Source organism: Anoplopoma fimbria, chromosome 6 (genome assembly GCF_027596085.1).
Source record: "Anoplopoma fimbria isolate UVic2021 breed Golden Eagle Sablefish chromosome 6, Afim_UVic_2022, whole genome shotgun sequence".
Classification (NCBI taxonomy): domain Eukaryota; kingdom Metazoa; phylum Chordata; class Actinopteri; order Perciformes; family Anoplopomatidae; genus Anoplopoma; species Anoplopoma fimbria.
Window position 1 is genome coordinate 25,731,618 of NC_072454.1, and position 27,786 is coordinate 25,759,403.

At 38.5% G+C, this 27,786-nt stretch overlaps 2 protein-coding genes across 3 annotated transcripts in view; one reads left to right on the forward strand and one right to left on the reverse strand.

Annotated features, from left to right (window-relative positions):
* Positions 1 to 580: 580 nt before the first annotated feature.
* Positions 581 to 16,005, reverse strand: edaradd (EDAR-associated death domain). Of its 2 annotated transcripts, none has more exons than XM_054600427.1 (6): positions 15,809 to 16,005; positions 8,000 to 8,058; positions 7,550 to 7,592; positions 6,479 to 6,549; positions 3,269 to 3,317; positions 581 to 2,240 (listed from the first exon to the last, which is right to left on the reverse strand). In XM_054600427.1, exons 1-6 carry the CDS (start codon positions 15,864 to 15,866, stop codon positions 1,852 to 1,854), a joined length of 669 nt encoding a protein of 222 aa, XP_054456402.1. In that variant the 5' UTR covers positions 15,867 to 16,005; the 3' UTR covers positions 581 to 1,851. The 2 variants fall into 2 exon arrangements, with proteins under 2 accessions (XP_054456402.1, XP_054456401.1); XM_054600426.1 differs by having other exon boundaries at positions 6,479 to 6,552.
* A 4,497-nt stretch (positions 16,006 to 20,502) lies between these two features.
* Positions 20,503 to 27,786, forward strand: part of pdzd8 (PDZ domain containing 8) — a 37,313-nt gene continuing 30,029 nt past the window's right edge. Inside the window, exon 1 of the mRNA XM_054600502.1 lies at positions 20,503 to 21,361. Coding sequence (XP_054456477.1) covers positions 20,547 to 21,361 — 815 coding nt within the window. The 5' untranslated portion in view covers positions 20,503 to 20,546. The remainder of the gene's footprint in view (positions 21,362 to 27,786) is intronic.

Below are 27,786 nucleotides of genomic sequence, written 5' to 3' on the forward strand. Positions count from 1 at the left end.
TATTGGAAAAAAGGAATTTCCTTGAAATAAAAGCTCAAGTATAACCAAAAGGAATATTATTATATGTATTATTGGAAACTTTACTCCATATAAGTTGATCTGTATGCTTACTTATTTAACAAGGTTTTCAGCTAACCTACTGTATGATGAATAAAATATTCTGTAGGTATGTTCTGTCAATTGGAATTAATCAATTGGAAGTGTACCAACTGAACACTGTCTCTGTTTTCCCTATAGTACCTTTTTACATAGTTCTTTCCAGGAACCTTATTGGGAATTATTTGGTAATTAAGGTGCTGTAATAATAGAAAGCGTTGCTGATAAATACGTTGGAAGTATATAAAAAAATCACAAGTCCTTGTTCAAAACAAAAGGCCTGTTGTAATTGTACACAAATTCAACAGACAGTTGCCTTTGAAGGTGGATGTTGCATTCTAGTTTTCCTTTGAAAATGATTAAAGCTTTTACAGAGTTTGACGTGTGTTTGTTTAATACCTAAAAAACAAGTGCAATACAAAAATATAATTCTGTTTTTTCTTCAAACTTGAAAAAACTGAATAACAAATAAAATTGACGTAAGCAAAAGTTTTAACTCTAGTTTTGGTTTGCAAATTTAACTACATTTTATTTTTATTTTGTAGAATATTGTGTGGTTTGACCAAATTTAAGAGATATTTATGAAATCATTATAATAGTTGTAAGTAGAATCTTCTTCAGATATTGTTCACTTAGCTCCATTCCAATGCCAGAGCCACACTGGATGCAACAATAAAACAACAGTAAAAAAGACAGATTAGGCCATTATCACTCAAAGGATGTGACATGTATCCTGCCTACATGGCGTCTTAATAAAAAAGAAATACTCTGACATTCCCTTTGGGCTTTTTTTGCTTTCCAGACATATGCAGTCTGATGCACATTAATAAGACTAAGAGTGTTATGCCATGCTATCGGCTCAGTGGAGCTGTACTTAAGCACAGCGCTGGTTTGAGCTAAATGCTAACATCGGCATGCTAACATGCACATGATGAAGATGCTAACAGATAAAATAAGATAATCCTTTATTAGTCCCGCAGCGGGGAAATTTACAAAACATGCCAATGTTTAACAGATATAATGTTTACTATGTTCACCATCTTAAATTGGCGTGATATAATCCTACTATTTTACAAATGGTCACTAAACAAAGGACACTAAGTACAGGTGAGGCTGATGTTGAATACACTTCCTGTAAGTCGCTTTGGATAAAAGCGTCTGCTAAATGACTGTAATGTAATGTAATGTAATGGGAGTGTGATTTCAGCAGGAATTTGATCAAAAACCAGTTGTATTGGACAAATAAAAATCTTAAACTAATGATGGCGCTCCAGAAAAAGGATCACCAAATTTATTACAATTCATCCCAAATGCCCCAAATTTCTTGGCAAACCATCCAATAGTAGTTGTTGACATTTCACTAAAAATACAAAAGTCAACCTTGTGGTTGTGGTAGTCAGGAGATCACAACAGTCATTGGGATACCTTATCTAGGAAACATGAATGTCTGTACAGAAATGTGTACCAATCCAAAGAGTAAATGTTGAGATATTTTCCCCTGATTAGTGACAATTTTGACCTGCTGATGGCCAGTTCATAGGATTCACTTTGGGGACCATGAATCATAGGATAAGCCTTTCTTGATCCCTTGGGGAGAAATTCAGGTAATTAAAAGCATGAATATCTGTACAAATTTCAGGGTAATCCATCCAACAATATTTCAGCCTGGACCACAGTTACTAACGATGAAAAGCTTATGAAGAAGAAGAAATCCCTTACAAGTACAACCCTGACAGAAGGAAAATATACAGGGAGTTAATGAGCCTGTTGCCAGCGTGACGGCCAGTCTTTCTCTATCCAGCTCTGCAGCAGTCGCAGCACATCGATGCGCTGGTAGATGCGGCAAAGTTCGGTGAGCTCAGTGACCGTCTTCTGGTTGTAGCGTAGCAGAAACTCCTGGGTGGGGCTGTTGGACAAGGAGCCCTGGGTCCGGTGCTCCAGCAGGGTCAGTTCATCGTAGCTCATCCCCCAGCGACTTGCAAAGTTCTTCCAGTTTTTGATGGTGCAGTGATTCGGATCCAGCTTAAGCCGCAATAAGTCCAGGAGATCTTTGTCGTTCATGAGATCACTTATCTTGGGAGGAGGTGCCGGGCAGCAGCACTTTTCACAGGGGCTGTTTAGTAACTGCAGTTCTTTGGGGTAGTCTGAGCTCAGAGATCGACAAGGAAGATTGAGTTAGCCTAGATAATGTGATAATGTGTACATCGCAAATTACAGTATACTGACATAAAAACTAAAATGGAATAAATATCTCAACTAAAGTTTAATTTATTTCTTAATTCATTTATTCAGTCACTTAGACCAGCGGTCACTTAGACCAGCGGTCCCCAACCCCGGGCCGCGGACCGGTACCAATCCGTGGGTCATTTGGTACCGGGGCGCACAGAAAGAATAAATAACTTATATTATTTCCATTTTATTTATCATCAGAGTCTGAAAGATGTTTTATTTTGACCGGATTCTCTCCCAATTATATCCACCTGTGCCTCTTGACACATGTCAAGACGCTTGTCTCGGTCACGTGATACGTTAACTCCAAAATTACGCCCACAAACTAGCGAAAATGAAGGATTTTCTGCAGTGACAGCAATCAAAACAAAATGACGGAGTAGACTGGACATAAGGAACACACGTCGGGTGTCATTGTCTCATAGATGTATACTATATATACATACTATGTATACTCGCAAACTGATATTTACCAAAGAAAGAAACATGTGCCAGCTGTGTTGTCACATGACGTGTGGCGTGCACTGCTTACTATCTCGGGGCGCAACTGTTGCGACCTGAAAAATAGGCCCTTGGAACACCTTTGAGTGCATCTACATAGACAACAATGGCTCAGCACTGTTGACGTCATTTGCTTATGGCTGGAGGAAGTTAGTATTCCTTTAAAGAAACTGTGGAATTTCAAAGTCTGCCTTTTGAAGAAAGACTTTATTAGACACCTCTGTGCCCAGTGGGGAAACTAAGAGGACTCAGAAACTATGAGACATTTGAAATGACCTATTATGTCGAATTATAAAATAGTGTATTTTTCCAGATTTCCTTGCATCAACACAGCTTATATAAATTATATTTTTCAAGTCAACAATCCAGCAACAAATTAATGCAATATTCATGCAGAAGAATTAAGTCCCAATTATACAATCATTATAACAATGGCATATACCTGGTGAAGTAGATGTTGGGCAGGTGCATTCTTCAACATCTTGAACTGGCTACAACACAGAGAAACACAAATTATTTATATTAGTTCCATCACATCCTGTGTACTGGTTTTCTTTCAACTGCTAAAACTCAACTGCAATATGAAGACAATAGAACCTCCAGGCTTCAAAACTGCAGTCCACAAACCACGTCTTAAACTCCCTCTATTCTCTCTCCACACATTAACAGCAGGTTTACATGCCTGCAATGTTTTGGTTTTGTTTTGTTTGTCAATGTACAAATTGAAAGTTATTTTGATTTGTATAAACAAAATGAAAAAACCCACATTTAACATATTAGCATATTTAAATGTATTCATTGTTTAGTTAATTATGTATCTGTAAATCTGCAGAGAACTTGTTGGCTTTTAATTGAATGATTGAGAATGGGCCTTTTTATTTTACTTTATATTGATATTATATACAATAATATATTGGGGGTATATACTGTATTTCACTCCATTTACCATCTACTCGGGTATTACTCCCTTGGACTAAGATATGCTGAGCATGTAGGCCTAATATTGTTGTTATGTACAGTGTCTTGTATGTATACATGTTGTAGGCCTACATGTATTGTGTTCTGTTTTGTGTTGTTGTTCTGTCTCCTCCTACTGTTTTCATTCTCCTCCTTCTCAGATGTGCGCACCTGGTTCCAATCATTAATCATCACCACACCTGTTCCGGATCAGCCTTCTCCTTTAAATAGTCCTTGTTTGTGTTAGAGGGGGTGGTTGCTTTCGGGTTGAGCTGTGGCAGAGCTCTGGTTGAGCTTTTACTTTTGTTTTGTCTTGTGTTAATTCTTTGTTGTGCGCACAGGGACAAACGAGGATAGGTAAGATACCCTGGGTATACATATTACATGCACGTAGGTTTACCTTTTGTTCAAACCCCAGATTAGAGTGAGCACCACCCGCTGTACTTTTGGGTGCTTAGCACCTGTCAGTGGGGGTGGGTTTATTTCTGTTCTTTTCTTTGGTGCCACTGACAGTCCTCTTTGATCCCTGTGTTGCTTTCTTTAATTCATATTGGGTCCTGGTTTTGTGTGACTACACCCTCACTTGCTCAACCTGTTGCCTTATGCTGCGTCCTTCTACTCCGAGCCACCAGGGGGCGTAACAATTGTGAAGTAGAAAATGCTGTAGAATTCACCTGAACGTTCCTCAAAACTGGTGGGTTTCATGGTTACATTTTCAAAACTTCACAAACAGACAAAATCTACAGTTTTTTCATGAAGACATCAGGCTAATTTGACAACCTTCAGTGGTAGGCTGTTACGTTATATTGATTTTTGAACAGGAGGCCTTCCTCCATTTTTTTTCTGTACGTGTTTGGTTGTGGCAGGTGCATGTCTCCACTTATGCAAGTTATGTGCCTCAAACTGTGTGTACAATTAGTTAAACATGCCTCAACAAAAGCCACGTCGCACATCAAGGCAGAGAATCAAGATACTACGCCTGGGGGGGGGGGGGGGGGTAGGTATACATTATAGCAGTGATTGGACAGACTGGAATGGACCAGTTCTCTTTTCAAGTCCCAGTGCTAACCTTTCCTGCATGTTCCTTTTCAGCAATGTTGTCTCTTAGAAAGCTGCATGACAGAATGATGTTAACACTATTTCTGTGTTCCTACTCTGTTATTAACAACACTTGCAGCTGCACCTCCAGTTCAGTTGCACAAAACCACATCCTGAATGCTCACTGCCTAGATAAGGAAGCACCCACAGAGTGTAGCTCTGCCTTAGTAGAGAAAAGGTTAATGCATTTAGATCCAGATCTCTGCATCAAGAGACATGTAGTAATGATGGTGATTCCTGATTGGTTGATGGCGGTCATATACAAAGACCAATATATTATTTAATGCATAGACTTTTCAGGCCGAGCTCTTGCTCAGCGTGCTTATTGTCATCAAACACTAGTGGGTGGTATTAATACATAGATATTGACTGACTGATTTTACTCTTATGATTTAAATGATTGTTTGACATATTAAATTTAAGAACCACATGGGACTAAGGAACATCCCTTGTTTATTTCCTTGTGCTGCTAGTGTGAATTTTCTAATCTCATTGACTGTTTATTATGCCGATGTATCTAGCTGACCGATCTGTTTAACACCTATTAAAACTATCTATAACTGCCACTTGATAGGCCTGAAACTTTTGTGGATTAAATAAAAATGTCTGCATGAGTCACGGTATGCAGACTTTTCACTTATAAATAAATCAAATAACCACCTAAAATCATTTTCCACACACTCATTCAAATATGTGGGTAAAGAGTGGATTAAATTTGTTAGAAATTATGTAAAATGGGAATCGATACTAAAAGATTTAGTAATTATTTAGGAAAATAATCTTACGAAAAAAATCTATTGCATCTACGCCCAACAGTTGCACCCTCTCAGTGCAACTCAGTGACGCAGGTTAAACATGTTTTCTCAATTTGAATGGAATAGTGTGAATCATCTGACCTTCTCAACCAATTAACTTAAAATAACTCAAAGGAAATGAGAGCATCTATAATAATATTGATACATACTGTATTTTACATATATCATGTTGCTCTTCATGATAATAGCTTTTTGTGAAAATTTCACAAAGGTGGAACAGTTTGTGGTTCAATGTTCAACAATATTTAACTGAGACTGAAGGAAGAAGAGAAGGGAAGATCAGGGGCCTGAGTTGGCAAGTGAGAAAGTAAAGTGATCTGTTTTTGTCAGATATGTAACATCATTCTGTGATTATATGCATAATTTATGTCATATACATTGAATGTGTTGTATCTCTGTTATGCTGTTCATTCTGTCCATCCTGGGAGAAGGATCCCTCCTCTGTCGTTCTCCCAGAGGTTTCTTCCTTTTTTCTCCCTGTTAAAGGGTTTTTTAGGGGAGTTTTTCCTGTGCCGATGTGAGGGAAGGACAGAGGATGTGAGGGTCTAAGGACAGAGGATGTGAGGGTCTAAGGACAGAGGATGTCGAATGTGTACAGATTGTAAAGCCCTCTGAGGCAAATTTGTGATTTTGGGCTATACAAAATAAACTTAATTTAATTTAATTCTGTGTAAATCTACATGTTTTTTGTGATGTCTATGTGGAATTGCGTCTCTGTGAGACATGGTGATAAGGGACTAAGGGTTTAAAAGACAAGTTGTATCAAAGGTGGCAATACTGACCTGTCTGATTCTGTCTGAGGAGGGGCTCAGGTATCCAGAGGGCATGGAGCTCAGGTGAAGTGTCACAGCATCTGCTAGAGACACATTACAATGTATTCTAATGAAATAAAACACTGAATGAACACTAATAATCACTGACAAATATGTTTGAACTTTTTTCACAATAACATAATACAGCTTATAATGTACTGTAGATCCTCAACAGCAGACAGACTTTTAGCCATTTTCAGCCTGGTCTCTTAAAAATCACATTCCCATACAACTTAACTGTCATTTACGTTTGTTTGGGACATATCACAAATACATGTGTCTGGATGGATGGATGGATGAATGATACAACACAAGACTCTCACTCAGGACACTGCTGTTTGGGACTTGTGTGAAATCAATGTCAAAGTTCACTTATTTTATTTTACAGTTGTAACTAAAATAATGACGTAAACATTCCTATTCTTAATGAAACCATGATGTTTTACAGTTGTAAGTTGCTACGGCTGTAAATTAGACACAGTGTTTTATTCACATCATTTATTTTAGTAATCTAAGAGGACTCTTTTCTGTTCTAGTTTCAATTATCTGCTGATGCGAACTCAAAACACTCTTCATGTCATACCTAGTTTTAGTCTCAGTTTTTATTTTCTATTTGTATTAAACATTTTTATTCTTATTTGGATTTTTTATTGTGCTATATAACATGTTTGTAGGCTGGCTGCTGAAACACTACTAAAGTTTCAAGTTTTCAGCTTTATTTGTCACATACTCAACATACCTTTTTACTAATCCACTAATTATCACTTTAAAGCCTTCTAGTGGCTCAAAGGGCACAATCCCTGCTGGTGTTGATCTGTTTCAGTGACAATGACAGAAAAAGAAACTGGACACTATTAGATGGATAGATAGATGTACTGATGGAGTTAGTGCTTTGCCAATGCATAATGCTGAGCTCGCCATGTGAGCTATTATAGAACAGGAAATTGCTGGTGCTGTCCACTCTTCCTTTTATTTGAGAATGTACAGTTTGTATGAAATGCTTTGTAAAAGGTACCATTGTGTTTTGACTCCTGTATTTACCATTAGGATCTGTGACCTGCACTGGATAATTGGCCTCCAGGGACTGCGGGAGAGACAAGGGTGGAGAGGACAATATTAGAGAGAAGATGAATAAAGCTAAGAGAGAAACCTGCTCTGTTAACCCCTTTCTCTGGAGCTTTATATTCAGTCTGTACATAAGACTGAGGCAACATTCAAGATGTAGTCTGTGACTGTGGAAGAAAACGACTCTGGTGTGCAAAGACAGGGGAGCAGCCTGCTGCAACCTGTTCTTCAGTGAGCCCTCAGGCTCTACCAATCACATCACAGTGTGTTCAGTTATGGTACATTTCTTAGCAGATTACTGTAAGACTGCTTTCTGAGGTAGAACAATGAGAAATCAGTGCAAAGCAAACTGGATAGAAGACAAGTCAAGACAATGAAGCAGTGAAACAACATGAGTGGAGAAAAGATCAAAGAAAAGGTGCTTACAAATTCTGCCACAAAGCTGGTTGTGTCTGTGTCCTCCACAGGTTCAGAGCTGCTTCTGCCTGTTACAAAAAAAGAAAATGCTTCAATATTGCATCTACATGCTGTCACCTTGACTCTTTTCATCCTCTTCCTACTTATCACCAAACTATCAACTGCAGAGGTGCACAGAAAAGCCACTTCCTCTATCCAACGAGTATATATAGATCTGGTAGTGAAGTGACGTAGTTTGGACATGTTGATGTAGGCAGAAAAACTGTCAGTAATGACACGTCATGATCATTAACAGGAGGTAAACTGTAATTTGTAAGGGCAGGAAAACTTTTGATATTGCTTTATGTCAGTCTTGCAGGCTTGTGTTTACCCTCCAAAAGCAAACCAGCTTTAGTGCATGAAAGTTTGTTAGAAACAATGAAATAATTGTTAAGCACCAACCAATGGAAAACTTTACAATCAAATGCTCTCGGCACTGAAAAGGCATATTTCTAACAAGCACATTCACAGATGAGCTGGGAGAGCTGCACAAAGGCAGCTTTTCAGGTCTGGGACGGGGCTATGTGGGCCTTCATCAGTCCACGTCACTGTGAAGCCATTGTATCCAAAGGGTTCCAAATAAAGAACTCATCTGGCCTTTCTTAGGTTACACTCAATGACGATGAAACTTTATTTTGCATGGGGAAACTAGAATTAGGATTAAGTGGTAAGGTGTAGGCAGGCCGTTTCCTCCATGCAGCTTTCAGGGTGTTGATCACTTGAGAGAGAGCAGTCATGTATATAGGTCACAGAGACAGTGTAACCGGCTGTATATCAGCCTACCTCTCCCTGAAACACTCGGCTCAGTCTGGTTTTAAATGATACCTACTATGGATTCTGGTATAATAGTCACATTGTCATTACAGCATGTAACAATACAACAATGCTACTTCTTCCTTTAGATTTGTCCTTCTGTACACTGTACTTCCAATTGAGAAATAAATATCTCTAATAGATTCCTAATGTACAGTGAATTACTGAGCACTGCAAAGGAGAACCAAATGTATAAAGACATTGCTCTATAGCTCCACTAATGGTCACACACTCAACAGGGTACCTTTAAAGGCTTATTATGATTATGAAATTCTGTATGTTTTTAAATCTTCTTCTTCTTCTTCTTCTTCTTCTTCTTCTTCTTCTTTTTTTCTTCTTCTTCTTCTTCTTCTTCTTCTTCTTCTTCTTCTTCTTCTTCTTCTTCTTCTTCTTCTTCTTCTTCTTCTTCTTCTTCTTCTTCTTCTTCTTCTTCTTCGGTGCAATAGAGCTCCATTAACTATTTCAAACACATTAATGAGCCACACTGTTGCACTGGGTGACTCACACAATGTAGTTTACTTTGTCACGGTGTATCAATCCCTCATACACCGTCCTACAATGTATGTCTTTAGTATACTAAATACATTTTACAAATTTGTGTAAGAATCAAGTATCTTATCTTCTAAATTTCTGAATCAATTTACAACTGACAATAATCAAATTTTATAAAGAACTTAGATATTGCTACTGATCTAACAAGGTTATGCATCCATATATATATTTGTTCTACTGGCCAACATTTAAGGGGAAATTGGTAAGATTGGGGTATTGGGGCCATGTTAAGCTACAGTAATTACACTAAAAATATAAATTATTATGTAAATCATCGTATAGTACATTTGATAATACATACATAAAAGGGGAAAAGTCCGCTGCACTTCTCAAAGCAGTGGCATCTCCCCAGCCTTACGCTCTCGCCCCGCTATCTCAGAATGAAATTTGGGACGGCCAATTGCATAATCTGATTTAGGGCATTGCAACAGCTGTGGGCCATGTGATGTTGCTAGCCATTGTGGGCTTCCGTGATGTGTGGCAAGACAGTGCATATGTTAAGAATCAAGCAGTTAATGGAACTGGTGCACCACCGTTGAATTAAAGGTGTATCATTTTAGGTTGAGGTGGCTTTGAAACATAGAATATACTTGGAGTTAACAAACTGATTGGCTGATAACGCTAATAAGAGTTTTAAGTGGGCGAATGCCTGCTCGTGATTGGAGAAGAGTTTTACCCATAGAGTCAAGTAGAGGGCTCCGTCTGTGCTTATAGAATTAGGGTTGCAATATTGTTACCTTTCGTTACCTGCTCAGATGCAACCACATTTACAGAAAGTAAATGTTCAAAGCGTATCAGTTTAAAAAACAGATGATAATCCCCCACAAATGTTGATATTTTCAAAAGCTGGTTGGCAAATTTGCTTTAAATACAGTAATTCAAGGAGAAATGTTTTGTTCTAATAATGCAAAGCCTACCACATACATGAGCACTAGTCATGACACAGACAATGAACTATCAATGTCGGCACATCATAACTATGCCTTTTCCGTACACACACAAACACACAAACACACAGACACAAACACACAGACACACAAACACCCACCCACACACACCCACACACACACACACACACACACACACACACACACACACACACACACACACACACACACACACACACACACACACACACACACACTTAACCATTTCCTGGCTGCCAGTAACGCTACATGTCTACATGATTTATTTGGCGTACTTCCACAGTCTTATCTGGTACTATCAGTGGGTTTATCATAATGGAACTAAACATTAAAAAAAATCTAAACAGCAAAGAACACAGGAGGGGACAGCCAGTGTAATCCATTAGAGAGGAAAATAAAGGTAAATCCCCTTCACCACAGTTTTGTAGACCATCCTACACAATGTATTAGGAAATGTTGACATGTTGGACTTTTCTCAAATGTTGCTTTCATTCTCTATTTCTATGATCTATATTAGTCTCTGTTAGTTATGGGGGTATATATGTGTTGAATCTATGTTTATGGCTGAGTGACATGCTGAACAGACTACACGATTGCATTTATTTTCAATTATTTTACTGGCAGAAATATGTGTCACTAGAAACTGAATTTCAATAGCTTAATATTTAATATTTTTAATTGAAATTGTTCAGCTTTAATATTGGCACGTGTCAATTAATGCTAGGCATTATGCACGCATCAGATTTTAAATGCCAACACCACAGATCCGGCAGTATTTCAGTGCGTTTAGGCTCTTTAGCTTTAAGCTAATTTATAGCTGAAGTTCCTAGAATCACATTATTGGAATTTGTGACTGTGGCTCAGTGGTAGAGCAGGTTCGTCTTCTAATCAGAGGATCGGCGGTTTGATCCCTGGCTCCAGCAGTCCATGTCGATGTGTCCTTGGGCCAAGACACTTAACCCCAAGTTGCACCCAAAGGCTGTGCCATCAGTGTGTGAATGTTGTATGAATGTTAGTTAGACTTGGAGTCCAGATGTGCAGGTGTTACCTTGTATGGTAGCCCCTGCCATCAGTGTATGAATGGGTGTGAATGGGTGGATGATGACATGTAGTGTTAAAGCGCTTTGAGTGGTCGGAAGACTAGAAAAGCGCTTTACAAGTACAAGTCCATTGAACTTGAATAATTAATTAAAAAACACCATGAGTTGTGTTTATTACAAGCCCACATTTTTTTTCTGTCAAAGTCAGCTGTTATAAGCTCACCTTGGAGTTCACAAAGAACTTTGAAAGGGAGCTGAAAAGGAAGCTGAAAAGGAAGCTGAAAAGGAAGCTGAAAAGGAAGCTGAAAAGCAAGCGGTGAGCGATTGAAGCGGTGGGAAATCTGAGTAGCTTTAGATTAGTTAGCAGGTGTGTCAACTCAAATTCAGCCAGCGCAAACCCAAGTATTTCTATGAGAGACTACGCTCGGTCTGTGTAACGGCAGCAACAGAAAGTTTGTTTCAGTCAGGGAGTCGCAGCTGTTCAGATCCCTGATGCTGTGATTTGCACTTCCTGAATTCAAGTTGCTACAGCTGCTAACTGAAGGCAGAACACTATAATTTCAGTTTGGTTATAGTGGTAAAGCTCAGTCTCAGCTGTAATAGAAAATCATTTTCTAGACTTGTACCTCAGGACCTCAGCACAGTCTTCCATACTGTTTATCACCACACTCATTTACTGGAGGTAAGAATTGCTGAGTCCAACCTTTGGGAAAGCAGCTTTTTTGACTCACTTCAAGGCTTCTCATAAAAAACAAAAAAGACAACTCAATGGAGTGCCTCAAAGCTCAAACCTGGGTCACCCTATTTTTTAACCTCGCTACATAAAGGACATGCCGCTTCTGGAGTTGGCACTGAATGATGGCATTGGGTGTAAACCGTGAAATGTGGAATTGTCCGATGTGGACTCAATGCCTACAAAGACACTGGCCTGGATGACCTGAGCCCCTTTTGCTATCCCGAAAATGAAATCTCTGACTTCAATGACCTACATTTTTCAACTCAATCCATACATTTTTTTTATTGCAGTTGTTGGTTCATAAAGGCACGGATAAAAACTTAGGGGCTGTAATATATATTTTCATGTTTGATTAATAAGTCAATTATATTCTCTATTAATCAATACATTTTTTGGTTTGTTATAAAATATTAGAAAATTCTGAAAAGTGCCCACTTTTAATATCCCAGAACCCAAGTTGATGTAATTGAATGCCTTAATTTGTCTGAAAAACAGTGCTTGCAGTATAAAAGCAGCAGACTAATCTTAAAATTCCATGAATAAATAGAAAATGCAAAACTACCAGTACACAACTAAACATTGCACCCCTGGGTGGTATTCTTGAAATAAACTGCATTAAGTATTAGGACTTACAGCCAGTTACCCAATGATCAAGTGTAAGTCGAACCCCAGATCAGTTGAGCATTGTTTCTGCCTCTCTGGGAATGCAGGGGCATGTAACGGCATGCTCTGGATAAAGTTCAAGAGATGAAATACAAACCACATCATAATACATTGCTAACGGCCATAATTCCACACAGGTGAACCTCACTTTTCTCCATTTTGACCACCCATGTCTCCAGTCTGTGTCGTTGGCTGTTTATGATGAGTTTGTTTCCACACATGAATGGCGGTGAATGGCATGCCAATACCTGACCCATGTCACAGTGAAGTCTAGACTGAGAGCTGCTATGTACACACACCTTGTACAAACTATCTACTGCATGTGTAGCCTAGCTGATAGTGTGTCTCTTTCACTGCGTGTGTGTATTCTTGAGCTGCACTGGATTAGACAGGTATTTTAATGTTTATATTACCTCTTTAATGACATATAAACCAAACAACACTGGATGTTTCGCTATGATCAGAGTAACTTAAAAACATTCTGCCAAAAACAACTGCACTTTTGAACAAATAATGAACTGTAGTGTCTGTGCCACTGAATAGGTGCAGTGGTTAACATCCTCGGAATTACACTTTTTTAACTTAAAGACTGTTGTATCTAGTTGGTTTAATCGAAGAGAAATATAATGATGACACTCTGGTTTTGTTGTCACAGTGAAGATTTGCCAGGTTTTATAGCATCATGTTCTCTGATTAGGGGTGGGCCAAAATCTTCTTTCAAGATGTAGTTTTAAATCATATTTATATCATATAGTAATTGCTCTATGAATTCAATTTGAAAAATGGTTTGAAATAATTCAGAACTATCATATAAATTCTGAGCAACAAAGAAGTCAGATGGTATTAAATGACACTCCCTATCACTTGATTTATTCCCTCAGTAAACATTGTAAACATGAGTTGATGGTAGAAATAGTTACTAAATCAGAGTGTGTTGAGACAATTTTGGATTACATTTAGTCAAATCTTTGAGCACCACAAACAAAATTCAATTTAACTCTTGTATTGGGGAAAACCCAAGTCCAAGGACAATAAATCCCAAACTATCTGCATGGCAAGATGCAATGACAGAATATGCTTATGTGTCATTTGGGTGTACAGACATTTCAAAAGGTTTCAGTGTAGATATCACATTTAAACCACGCATATCTCTATTAATACCCCTACACCTGCAGGCTATTTACACCAAGTCCTACAGCCACCGTGCACGATAGGGCAAGCAAAAAGGTTGAAAGAGAGGTGACATGTAAGTTATTCACCAGTACCAATGTCACAGGTGAAATTAGTGTAAATGAGTTAGTGTGTGTTAAAGCTTTGGTTCATGTAATTCTATTATTGCTCAGCTGAGGTATAAAAGGGCGATAACCAGTCTAGTGCTATAAAATAACTAAAAACTGATCACAAGGTTACTCTTGGATTTCTACATGCAAACAGATTTTGGGAGTATCTCTGCCTACTACTTCATTTCACGGTTTTAAATCTTTGTCACTTGATAAAAATAATATAATGTTTTCTATTGCATTGCATATGTTCTCCAAATAAACAAATGAAAATCCAATAAAGTTACAACTGAACCATCTTGAATCTCCAGTACAAACATTATAGCAGCCATTTTTTTAACTGAACTAAAACTCTACATCCTGGCTATAGTTTTTAGATCAACTCAAGACCCGCAAGGAATTACAGTTTAGTTGTGGTGAAGGGAACTACAGTGTATACTAGGATCATATAAGATTGCAGACAAACAGCCATTAACCGGCAGTGTGAATAAACACGTGTTCATTTTCCAAACACAGTGTGTGAAAGTGGTTGAGGTAGCTAAAGGCAGGAATAGGTTCCTGTGTGTTACACCTAAAGGAAATGATATAGAACATTCATATACACAGGCCATGAGATCATGTTTGTTTCTGAGCTGAGACAGCAGATGTTGGAAAGCCAACCTTCTTTGATGTAAACATGAATGTGTGTATGGAACAGAATCAAGATGTACCAGAGACGTTCTTCAGCTGCACAAGGCCCGTACAGAAGTTACTTTACTATAGAAATGAATTATTTGGCTCTCATCAAAAACAACATGCTGGAGAGCGAGGAACAACTGGTTGTCACTGAAAACAACAATAAAATAAGTGTACAATTATATGTTCATGGATGTGTTGTCTCATATGAATCACTGAATCATATGAGACAATGTGTGTTCTCCTAGGTGTTGAGGAGGGACTAATAAAGCAGCCTTTTGGCAGGGTTTAGCTAAAAGTTATGATTAACGCCTTTATCATTGGTTATAAATCATTTACTAATGCTGCATAGACCAGTTATGAGGCATTATTGACAACAACTTTAGGATTTGCCTCCTGGGTCGTAGCTACCAGTGAGGACAGCGAGGTCAGGTCCTCTGTAATATTTGGGAGAATTTGGGGGATCGAACAATGTACGATCACACGACTGAAAAAAGTAATGTCTTTGGTGGGCTGAGTTTAGGGGGAACTGTGGAATTGTTAGGCACAGTTGTGTACAATCTTTCCCTTTAGACCCTCCTTTACCACGACATCTGCCTTGTCTTTTAAAGCAGATCATTAAATCATCAGTGGGCTGACTTTCTCCTCTGCACTCCTACATACTGCTGAACGGATCCTCATGATGTGTCAGTTATAAAAGGTGTTAGCAGGGAAAAGGCAGCGGGGTTATTTTATTAGAATGAGGGAATTTTCGATTGTGGAAAGTTTCTTGGTTGTGGTTGCAGACGGCTAACCAGGAAACACCTACTGGTTTCCCTCAAACCAACGGCACAGAAACATCGAATTAAAATGTGATGAATAAATAACAAAACAAAATATTTGAAAATGGTTAAATCACCAGATAAATGATGATTTGTGTCATTACAACAAAGACCACACGACATACAGTGAAGATCCATGTAGGAGGTCACACAGTAAGCATGTGATGATGCAAACAAATGAAAAAATAAAATATTTGAATAAAACATACTGTATGTTTAAACTACCTAAAACAAGACAGTGAGTCTATGAAGACACTTTCATATTTGACTTACCAAATGGTTCCTTAAACGCCCTCAAGCTGCTCATTTTTGAATCAATGACGTCTGCCATGCAGGAAATGTATGAATGTAAGATATAAAGTCTGAGTATAATGTAAGATATAAAGTCTGTGTAACGATACAAAGTGTAATCCTTCACTCTGGAGCAAGAGACGCCCGATACCAGCCCCACGGCGGCAGCTCACCTAGTGGAACACCTGACCGACGTGCTGCCTTCACGGTCCCCTCGGAAACTCAACAACATTCACATCGGAAGTCGTTAAAATGCATACATGCCAATGTTAAGATAAGATAAGATAAGATAAGATAATCCTTATCCTTATTAAAACTTGTCAACTTAATATAATATAATATAATATAATATAATATAATATAATATAATATAATATAATATAATATAATATAATATAATATAATATATAATATAATATAATATAAATAATACAAGACAAGACAAGACAAGATAAGATAATCCTTATCCTTATTAAAACTTGTCAACTTAATATAATATAATATAATATAATATAATATAATATAATATAATATAATATAATATAATAACATAATATAATATAATATAATATAATATAATATAATATAATATAATATAATATAATATAATATAATATAATATAATATAATATAATATAATATAATATAATATAATATAATATAATATAATATAATATAATATAATATAATATAACATAATATAATATAATATAATATAATATAATATAATATAATATAATATAATATAATATAATATAATATAATATAATATAATATAATATAATACAATAATATAATATAAAGATACAAGACAAGACAAGACAAGATAATCCTTTATTAGTCCCGCAGCGGGGAAATTTGCAGGCTTACAACAGCATAGAGTTAAAGTGCACACAAGAGACATAGTAAAGAAAGACAAGATAAAAAAAAAAAAAAAAACAAAAAACAAAAAAAACAAGTATAAATAAGCAATAAAAACAGTAGAAAAACACAATAACTGAAATATAATATTTACAGACAGAAAAAAACTATTTTAACTAAATTAATTAAAGTGTCACATACCTTCTAGCAACTTTAAGTGCAGCTTTAAACCATTCAGTCCAATAGCAGGACTGACAATGCACAAGTTTCAGCCATCCAAGTTTGATTCAGCGTGTGAAGTAATCGTCCGCAAACTTGTGGCCATATAATGTACCCACAAAAACTGAATCAACTGCCATGACATTTGGACATTTGGACATTTGTGTCTTTGGTCATTCCTAGACCTTCATCCAGCGCCACCAGCTGGTCAGTTCATGTTCATATCATCTGTGTCTTTATAACAAAACGTTACATGTCATAATAGAAGATGTGAAAATATAAATGCAACACAAATCTTATTTTAAAGATCTCTTATTTTCTTTGAAAGAGAGTAATCTGAGAGGTACCTGTAAATACAAAGAAAAGTCCTACATCAAGTCCAACTGATTTTCTCTACCTTAGTCACAAATCCTTGGTGGACATATACTGCATTCTAAACAGACATGCAATAAACATTACAGGGACTCTGTGGAGCCTTTCTCCAACAGGCTTCTCAGGTGGTGACTTTTTTACACGGCTGAACACACTGAACACTGAAAGGATTACTACAATTACAGCAAAACTGCTAAAAGTATGATTCCCGGTTCTAAAAATGGAATTTGCTATGTATAATTTTCCTTACATAATACATAGGATATATTTAGGTTTTGGACTGGTAGTCAGACAAAACTAGACATCTGATGACCTCACCTTGTTCTCTATGATATTATACATTTTCCACCGATATACACAGATGTTTGATGAACCAAACCATTAATTGATTAATCAAGAAAATAATATTAGCTTGTTGCATCCTTACTTTCTCTAACATATATCTTTTTATATATACATAAAGAAGACAGACACAGTTAGAAACATAAGATAAGATAAGATAATCCTTTATTAGTCCTGCAGTGGGGATATTTGCAGGATTACAGGAGCAGAGTGGACAGTGCAAAGACGAGACATAGTAAAAAACAAGATCAAAACAAGTATTCTAAATAAATAAATAAGTAATAACACAGTAAATAATAATAAACAAGTAAAACAAAGTTAGGCTGGTTGTGCAGCAGCAGGAAGGAAGGACCTGCGGTACCTCTCCTTCACACACCGGGGGTGAAGCAGCCGGTGGCTGAAGGAGCTGCACAGAGCTGAGTGTCCTGCATGGGGTGGGAGGTGTTGTCCATCAGGGATGATAGCTTAACCATCACCCTCCTGTCTCCCACCACCTCCACCGTATCCAGTGGACATCCCAGGACACAACTGGCCTTCTTGACAAGTTTGTTAAGTCTCTTCCTGTCGGCAGTCGAGATGCTGCTGCCCCAGCAGACCACTGCATAGAAGATGGAGTGTTTAACCTGGGTGGAAGTCAACAACCAGCTCTTTGGTTTTCCCAGAGTTGATCTGGAGGCGGTTCCGCTGGCACTATCCTATAAAGCCCTGGTTCAGTTCTCTGTATTCTCCATCATCACCGGCCAAAATGAGGCCCACGATTGCAGAGTCATCAGATAACTTTTGCAGGTGGCCGTTAGCAGAGTTGTGTTTGAAGTCCGAGGTGTATATGGTGAAGAGGAAGGGAGCCAGAACGGTTCCTTGTGGGGCCCCCGTGCTGCAGGACACCAGATCAGACTCACACTCCCGTATCTGCACATACTGTGGACGGTTGGTGAGGTAGTCAAGGATCCATGCAGTGAGGTGGTGGTCCACCCCGGTCTGCTCCAGCTTGTCCTCGGAAGCAAAGGCTGGATGGTGTTGAAGGCACTGGAGAAATCATAAACATGATTCTCACAGTGCTTCCAGCCTTATCCAGGTGAGATAGGCATCTGTGTAGCAGGTAGATGACAGCGTCATCCACCCCGATGCCAGGTCAGTAGGCGAACTGAAGCAGGTCCATTGATGAGCTCACCAGGGGCGGAGATGTACAAGGACCAGCTCCTCCAGGGTCTTCATCAGGTGCGATGTGGTTCCCAAAAGAGGTTGCTCTTTTTATATTTGATTGTCCCTTAAAAAGTCTGTGCATGTGACTTCCCCCAAAAGCTGCTGCTTGTTGCAATAAGGTCAAACTTTCTATTGGTATGTTTACCAATTGATCAAAAATGTACTGTAAAATTAAAGTCGAGATATTGTGTAATTTTCCTTTAAGATATAGGACATGTCAGGTGACACAGTAATATTTGGATAGGAGATGTGAAGTCTGGACAGGGCTCAACTGGTGTGGCCTGGACAACTTTATGATGTCCATGTTGTGAAGGGACAATCAAAACAAATCAATCAAAGTTTCACTGCCAGTGAACAAGCCATTTAGTTGATAGATGATGTCCAAATGGAAAATATTGTTTTATTTGAATTGTAAAGAGCAATGCATTTGTTTTTGTATTGCCCTATGCGGTTTAGTGTTGATTTATGTTTAAGACAACCTCTTAATGTTGCTAATCAATTAACGGTGACATAATTAGGTAAAACTGAGGAATTAAAGTAAAGAAATAAATAAGGGACCAATATGTTCTGAGGTGTATGTGTTTTGATTAAGAGGGATAAGACTCTCGTACCCTGTCAGTGCAGGCTTTATGGTTTACTGTTTATGCATTGACTTGTTCTTGTTTCCATTATACACATAGAGGTTTTATATAACAGACAAGCTTATCACTTTTTTGTTTATTTCTTGTTTAAATGTCATACAATGGTATTGCTCAATAGCGAGGACGTTTCCTGATTTGAAAGTTTGTGGTTAGTTAGAGAGGAAGTTTCTTGTTAAAATAATATAACCTGTATTTGCAATAATAGCGAGAGAAACGTAATTTAGACATGAAAATGACTTGAATAATCAGCCAGGAAACACAGAATGTAAGACATATTTATCATATGAATTCTACTCTTTTATTATACCATCTTAAAGATCATCGGACAGAGTTGCAGCAGTATTAATCGCACGTGATATTTCAGTTATTGTTGTTTTTCTACTGTTTTTTTTATTGCTTATTTATAATACTTGTTTTATTTTTTTTTATTTTTCATTTTTTTATTTTTATTCTTAGCTTGTCTTCTTCTACTATGTCTCTTGTGTGCACTTTACTCTACGCTGTTGTAAGTCTGCAAATTTCATATTATATTATATTATATTATATTATATTATATTATATTATATTATATTATATTATATATATATTATATTATATTATATTATATTATATTATATTATATTATATTATATTATATTATATTATATTATTATATTATATTATATTATATTATATTATATTATATTATATTATATTATATTATATTATATTATATTATATTATATTATATTATATTATATTATATTATATTATATTATATTATATTATATTATATTATATTATATTATATTATATTATATTATATTATATTATATTATATTATATTATATTATATTATATTAACGGATGACGTATCCTGCCGGATAAAGTCAACTCAAACAGGTTGTTTAGTGGAGGAATGGTAAATCCGACATTCCATGAACGCATCAAACGAACGTCATCACGCACAGCGACGTGATCCGTTTGTCCAATCAGGTGAGCCGCCTGCAGCTCAGGGAAGCAGCAGATGATATGGCAGCTTTGAGAGCCTCCAGGTGGAACTCGCTTTGTTAACCCGGTTCTGAGGACGGGTCGTGCTCGACATGATCTACGTGATATTGATCTCCGCGTTCTGCGGCGCCGTCGTCACGTTGCTGCTCCAGTTCCTGCTGATCTACCGGAGGAGCCCGGAGCCCGCGGGCAGGACGCAGCAGTACGTCAAAGTAGAGCCCGAGGACGCGTTGAGGGACTACTTTACCTCCAAACACGACCCGGACAGCTCGGCATCGAACCCTAGCGCCCCCAAACCGCAGGAGGCCTCGTCCGGCAGCAGCAGCGAGCCCACCGAGCCGGACAAACCAGAAACATGTAATTTCCTCAACGCCATCTTTCTGTTCCTGTTCAGGGAGCTGCGGGACACCCCCGCCGTGCGGCACTGGCTCACCAAGAAGATCAAGGTGGAGTTCGAGGAGCTGCTGCAGACCAAGACTGCAGGCCGGCTGCTGGAGGGGCTGTCTCTGCGGGACGTCTCTCTGGGGAAGTCTCTGCCCGTCTTCCACACGGCCACACTCATGAAGCCGGCGCTGCTGAACCAGGACGGCATGCCCGAGGAGCTCAACTTCGAGGTGGACATGGAGTACAATGGCGGCTTCCACCTGGCCATCGACGTGGAGCTGGTCTTTGGGAAGTCTGCCTACCTGTTCGTGAAGATGAGGCGCGTGGTGGGGAGGCTGAGGCTGCAGTTCACGCGCACGCCCTTCTCGCACTGGTCCTTCTCCTTCCTCCACGACCCGCTGGTGGACTTCGAGGTCAAGTCCCAGTTCGAGGGGAGGCCTCTGCCCCAGCTCACCTCCATCATAGTGAACCAGCTGAAACGGGTCATCAAGAAGAAGCACACCTTACCCAACTACAAGATCAGGTAGACTCAACGTTCTGTTATTATTATTACATGACATTACATTACATCCATCTTCCATAACCGCTTATCCAGTTAAGGGTCGATCCCAGCTGTCAATGGGCGAAGGCAGGGTTCACCTGGACAGGTAACCAGTCTGTCACAGGGCAGACATATAGAGACAGACAACCACTCACACTCACATTCACACCTACGGGCAATTTAGAGTCATCAATGAACCTAAGCTGCATGTCTTTGGACTGTGGGAGGAAGCCGGAGAACCCAGAGAGAACCCACGCTGACACGGGGAGAACATGCAAACTCCACACAGAAGGTTGTCCAGCCCGGGAATTGAACCCAGGCCCCTCTTGCTGTGAGGCGACAGTGCTAACCACTACACCACCGTGCAGCCACATTACATTACATCACAGTCATTTAGCAGACGCTTTTCTCCAAAGCGACTTACAGTCAGTAGTATGTTACATATCATTCACCCATTCACACACTGATGACAGGCTACCATCAAGGTGCCACCATCAGACTCTAACTAACATTCATCATCCAGTCCACACCGATGGCCTTCAGGAGCAACTTGGGGTTAAGTGTCTTGCCCAAGGACACATCGACTGCTGAAGCCGGGTATCGAACCACCGATTGGAGAACTACCTTGCTCTCCACTGCGCCACAGCTGCCCCTTATTATCTTAATCTGCTTACTCTGTACTTGAGCTGCTGCAACACCCGAATTTCCCCCCATGGGGGATCAATAAAGGAATATATCTATCTAACAAAACCCCCTTTATTTGTATTAAACTACAGCACTGTGGGCTGAAGAAAGTACTCACCAAAGCTTAAACCACAGAGGCCTCCTACAGCTGTTGAGAGAGACCAGGATCAGTTCAAACCAAACAAACACCTACATAACATAGAAGCAAGGGATAAGGCCAGCATAGAAACATGATAATCATTGTCTCATTTGGGTTAAAGGCTATTACAATGGAATATGAACTGGTTACTACTTTTCTCTAAAACCATACCGCTGTTAGTAACACTAACATCATAATAAGTTGATAGCTTTGCCCATCTGGTAGAATGAGGAGAAAAGCTAGAAGGCACAGTTGGAAATGCATTTGTCTGAAACAAACAACTAAAAGTGGGTTCTTTCAACTCCGTTGAGTACTTAGATTTTTGGAGTCTAGGTGTGAAAGTGACTCGTTTCACACTTTAATTCCACTGCTAGTTTATCCAGAGAGAGCAGCTCAAACTGTCAGGACAATAGACGATGCCAAATAGCAAAACCTTTGGAAAAACTAAAGCACTGCTTAATTTGATTGGGAAATAAGTCAAAATCAAGGAATTCTTACTTTATTCTTTGTTTCTTGAACTGTTGTCCATTTCCTCCAGCAGTGAACAGCTCCATTATTTCCATTTGTCTTCTACTGTGGAACAACATTGTGTTAAAAATCAAGAGCTGCTTTTGTTCTACTGTGACTATACTGCGTAGTGCGTACACTGAGAGTTAGTAATCAATAGGGGCACATTGCATATCACATATTGATCCTTTAACTGTGGGTAGGAGGACCTGGGTACTGGAATCAACATGTCATCTAAACCTGATCGCACAAGGTCAACTCTGTTCTGGAGCTTTCTAGTGTACTACAATGATCTTCTTTGTCCAGTTTTCATGGAAATTGAAGATCATATTTCCAATTATTTTTCCTTTTTGTCCATAAGAGTTCATTCTTGACCTTGGAACTAGTCACTTGACCCAAAAATAATGTTAAGCCACAGACACTTATTGACGTATTTTTTTAAGTATTTTTTTGTCATGTATTTGTTTGTTTTCAAGAAAAAAACCCAAATATGAATGATCAAATTATCCAGAACACAGAGACTTATCTTTACAGTCACATTTCAACAGATTATGGAACAATTTCAAGCAACATTTTGGTAGATTATAAAATAAATCACATGTTTTTGAGTACAACATAGACCTAGTAGATTAGGTTTTGGGACATATTTTTAGGGAGGGGAATTCAGTTTAAAGAAGTGAGAGAAAAAATAGAGAGAGAGAAAAAGGGAAGTAGAAAGTTTTTATGAGAGAAAGCTAAACGGAAACTTGTGATACTAGGTCCTCATTCCAGTCAGGCTGCTAACAGAATCAAAAAGTAGTAACAGAAGAAACTCTGCAGTGCTCGTGGTGGACATGCACATACTCTGCTGAACATCCATTGGTCAGATTGACACAAACTAATACGGGCAGGACTTACTGAATTAAAAAAACTCAGTTGTCTTTTTCATGACATTACGATGTGCTTCACTGAGTTCCATTAGATAAGCCAATAGGCTCTATGCAGAAGGTGGAGGTGACCTCACCCGGTCTGTTCTAAGCCAGCCGCACCAATGCTGCTTTAAAGTAAAGTCCACCGACACATTTGGCCAAACGTTCTGTGAATATGATACAGTTCACTTAATGGTGTAAAACTAAGTCTGTCTTATTCTTTCTAAAGAAATACAGTTGATTTACTTTATCTTTGTCTTTACAAGAGCTGGCAAAAGGACCCGAACATCGATGAATAAGCCACGCGCTAACCCGATGCCTAATTTTTTACTTCTGAGAAAAAGCGTAGGCAAAGCTTCTGCAGTGCTGCAGAGGTGTTTTTAGCAGCACCCTAGGGAGCAGCTCACGCCCTGAAGAATGTGACTACACGCCAGGCAGAACCAAGAGATGTTTCTTTCCAGAAAAGTACCTCACATCCTGTTGGAACACCAACAACCACCTTAACAGTTCTAGGCAAAGGAGCTGTTCCTCATCATCCAACTTTTTTTTTCATCCATGGAGTTGTGTTGGGCCAGACTTCTATAAAACTATTGAATCACGCCTATCAAATAAATCAAAGATTGCCTGACAAAGCAACCACAGGTCCAAATCAAAAAGAAATGACATGCTACCCACAATCCACCGCAGTACATGTATGCCTGGTGTGAACGAGAGCTGCCAGCGCTGAATGCAAAGACGCACAGCTACCGGGTAGTGATTGAGCCATTAGCCTGGTTCAGACGTTCAAACACCCTCATCTCCTGGCTGTAAACACTGAGCGCTGCTGCTTTCAGAACGTTGTTCCTGGGTCGCCCAAAATCAGTTGTGGAAGAAGTACTCAGAACTTTAACTTAAGTAAAAGTAGTGATACCACTCTGCTAAAAGTGCCAAAATCTTACTTGAATGAAATTACAAAAGTATTAGATAGAGAATAGAAATACACTTTACAGTAGTTATTAGTACTGTTGCTTGATTATAATTATTGATGCAGTATTGTTTATATCACATTAATACTATAGGAGGATAGGTTAAATAATTAACTGATGAGCAGCTTCTTAAAAAACAATCATAATTAATTAGTTGATTCAGTAAAAGCTTTTTCTTTTCCATTTTAAGTTTAAACCACCACATACTGGATGTTTTGGTAAATTCTCTTTTCACTTCAATCACATTCAAAATACAAGCTGGCATGGCAGTTAGCTGTTAAGCACACACTTATGTTTTTAATACTTATGATCCTTACACACAGAGCACAGTTAGACTTACTGTGGCCTTTAGCTACAAACATAAGCTTTTATGATTGAAATGGTCATTTGAAAAACAAAGGCAAATGACTTAACACATGATGGAAGAGATGATTTATTCAGTGATTTCATAACAAAATATTTAAGAAAACTGCCTGATTGTCACAATAACAAATCTCAGACATATGATCATAAACATCCTGTTTCCTCTTCATCATGGCTGACGTCATGTCACCAACATGTGAAGATGTTGCTTTGTTTATTTCAGATTCTAAACAGCATTGACAGTGTGAGGGAGTGAAAGAAGCTCAGGACCTTCAAAGGCTACATCCTATCATACGACATGAAAATACATACTCTTAATAATTTCTATGCATCACAATAGTTCAGACGTTAGGGTACATACCAGAGTGCTGCTGGGGGCAGGAAGCTGGGGATTGCAGGGAGCACAAGATGTTTTAATACGCAGAGACAAATAAAATCAGAGTAGGGTGTTAATCAGTTCATTACCTTGGTTCTTGGTTCATACCACCTCTGGTCACAGCAGCTGTGTGTTGAGGGAACAGAGGTGATCTTCAGATCTTCAGTTAGGAATAATGTTCATTCTGGTACTTCAGTGCTCTCACATGGGCACAAAGCTGCTGTAGCTGCTCACGATAAGAATCCCTAAACACAAGCTGTGAAAATACACAAATCTGATACAATACATTGACAATTGTGAATGTTTGTTATGAAGGAGTTCAGTGAGTATGTTATTGTGAGACGGTCTGAAAAAAACAACAAACATGAACCAAATAACTACAGTTTGTATAACGCTGCATTAAATGATAAATTGTAGCCAAATCATTATCAATCTCATTTTACTTATTTCAATAAGAAGGGACACAGAACATAACTATTACTGCTAGTATCCCTGCTTATCATTATCACTCTATTCTATCCACTGCTGTCATCATTTGTTCTATTATTATTTCTGCTATTATTACTGCGACTTCTACTACATATGGAAATATGTTGTAATTTCGTTATGTTGTGCTGTACACAAAATATCTATTGCACTTCTGTCCATCCTGAGAGAGGGATCCCTCCTCTGTTGATCTATTGGAGGTTTCTTCCCTTTTATTTCCCTGTTAGTTTTTTATTTGTCAATAAGAGGGTCAGACGATGTCCCAGGTTGTACAGGCTATAAAGCATTCTGAGGACATTTTGTGATGTTGGGCTGCGCAAACAAAATTGAGTTGAATGTAAAAGAAGTGACCGAACAGGATGTAGCTCAAAACGTATAATTGGAGGACCTTTGTCTTTTAAGATGCTAATGTATGGCACAATGCTTGAATAATGCAACAACATTGTTGATCTTCTGAAGTTATCACCTCTAAAGTTACTGAAAATTCTCCTCACCCGTTGAATATGTGGTCTTCTACTGTGTGATCAAGAGCCTTCGCTTGTTTTCCCTTAAGCTTAATTTTTTGATTTCTTATGACATTTGTGGGGGATTATTTATTTCAGATGAACGGCGTGCCCTCACGACCATAAAACACTACAGGAAACCTTGTTACTTGGCTCATATTAACTGACCTTTGACACTGAATTCATATATTTTTAAAAACCTCCAAGAATCCGTGTTGCCTATCCAACTGTTAAATAAATGTGCGATAAATGCACATTTATTGCCCTTGAGTTGTCTGGGAGAGTGTGTATCACCCTTAACCATGCAGAGTGAGTGGGCGTGATGAGATGATGTAATGAAGAGCAGCCTCAGAGAATGAGCACTGGACCTTTGGGATTTGCTGAGTGGCACAGATGGTAGTTGTGTGGAGGGCAGGGCTGTGACCGCGGCCCACTGGAGGTAATCCAGGCATTACAGCACCCACGTGGAGTCCCAGCCTCAGCTATGGGGGAATACGATGCTGAAAGCCTAATCTGGGATGGTCTTATTTTGCCATAATCATCAGTCCAGCTCCATGAATTTGTTTAGTATTCATCCGGAAGCTGCATTGCAGAAGCTTAGAGGAGCTGAGGGCAGAGGAGCCTGCATGTGCTAGCTTTTAGCACCACATGATGAATTGAATATGAATCACATTCACGATTTGGGCTTCCCACAAATAAATGGTAAAGATGGACTGCAATATTGTTTAAAATGTTTGCGCCTCTCATAGGAAGTGCTCCAGGAGTTTTGCTACACTTTTGGGGAGCTGTCCTCCATCAGCATCAGCCTGTGAGGAACTTTCCTCAATGTTGCAGCTGCATTCCAGAGTAGAAGAGTAATGTACTGTTTATTACTCAATGCTCTGCATGAAAAGACTTAGACTTAAAATGAGGTTCTTCTTCACCTGAATTCAAAGATGCCTAAGTTAGCATGAATGGAGCACAACGTGGAAGTGAGAGCAGTGCCATGTTGATTTAATTTTGGGTAAAAATATTTGTTTTGCTTCTTGGAGATGAACTTTGAATAAGACCAGTCTTATTTTGTGGCAAATATTTTTACATCAGCAGGGATGTAGCTCAGCATGAAAGTGAAAGCCGTGCTCTGTTATAAGAAAGTGAAAGTCTAATAAAATAATATGTCCCTACAATCAATAATCATTGCGATAAATCGTTGTGATCTAAATATCCATCTATAAATCTGTCTGTCGGTCTGTCTGTCTACTTTACATTTGACCGCTGTATTGCTTGGGACCCTAACAATATTGACCAGCTAAGGCAGCTGATGTTTGTAGTTGTTTCATTAGGTATCAGTTAATGTTTGATAAGTAGGACGTCACGTAAACAAGCCATGCATCATCTTTTACTAAAGACGTAACCACTTAAAAGATGGGTGAGCAGTACACACGCTCTACTGATGTTCATACTAAACACACGTTTTATACTGTGACATTTACTGGA

What these genes read in the sequence shown, in the direction of transcription:
- edaradd (XM_054600426.1), bottom strand. Translation starts at nt 15,866, where the DNA reads ATGGCAGACGTCATTGATTCAAAAATGAGCAGCTTGAGGGCGTTTAAG. An exon ending in CCTCAGACAGAATCAGACAG is followed by an intron (nt 3,318 to 6,478) that starts GTCAGTATTGCC and finishes TCTGTGTTGTAG; the next exon opens with CCAGTTCAAGATGTTGAAGA. An exon ending in CCCAACATCTACTTCACCAG is followed by an intron (nt 2,241 to 3,268) that starts GTATATGCCATT and finishes CTCTGAGCTCAG; the next exon opens with ACTACCCCAAAGAACTGCAG.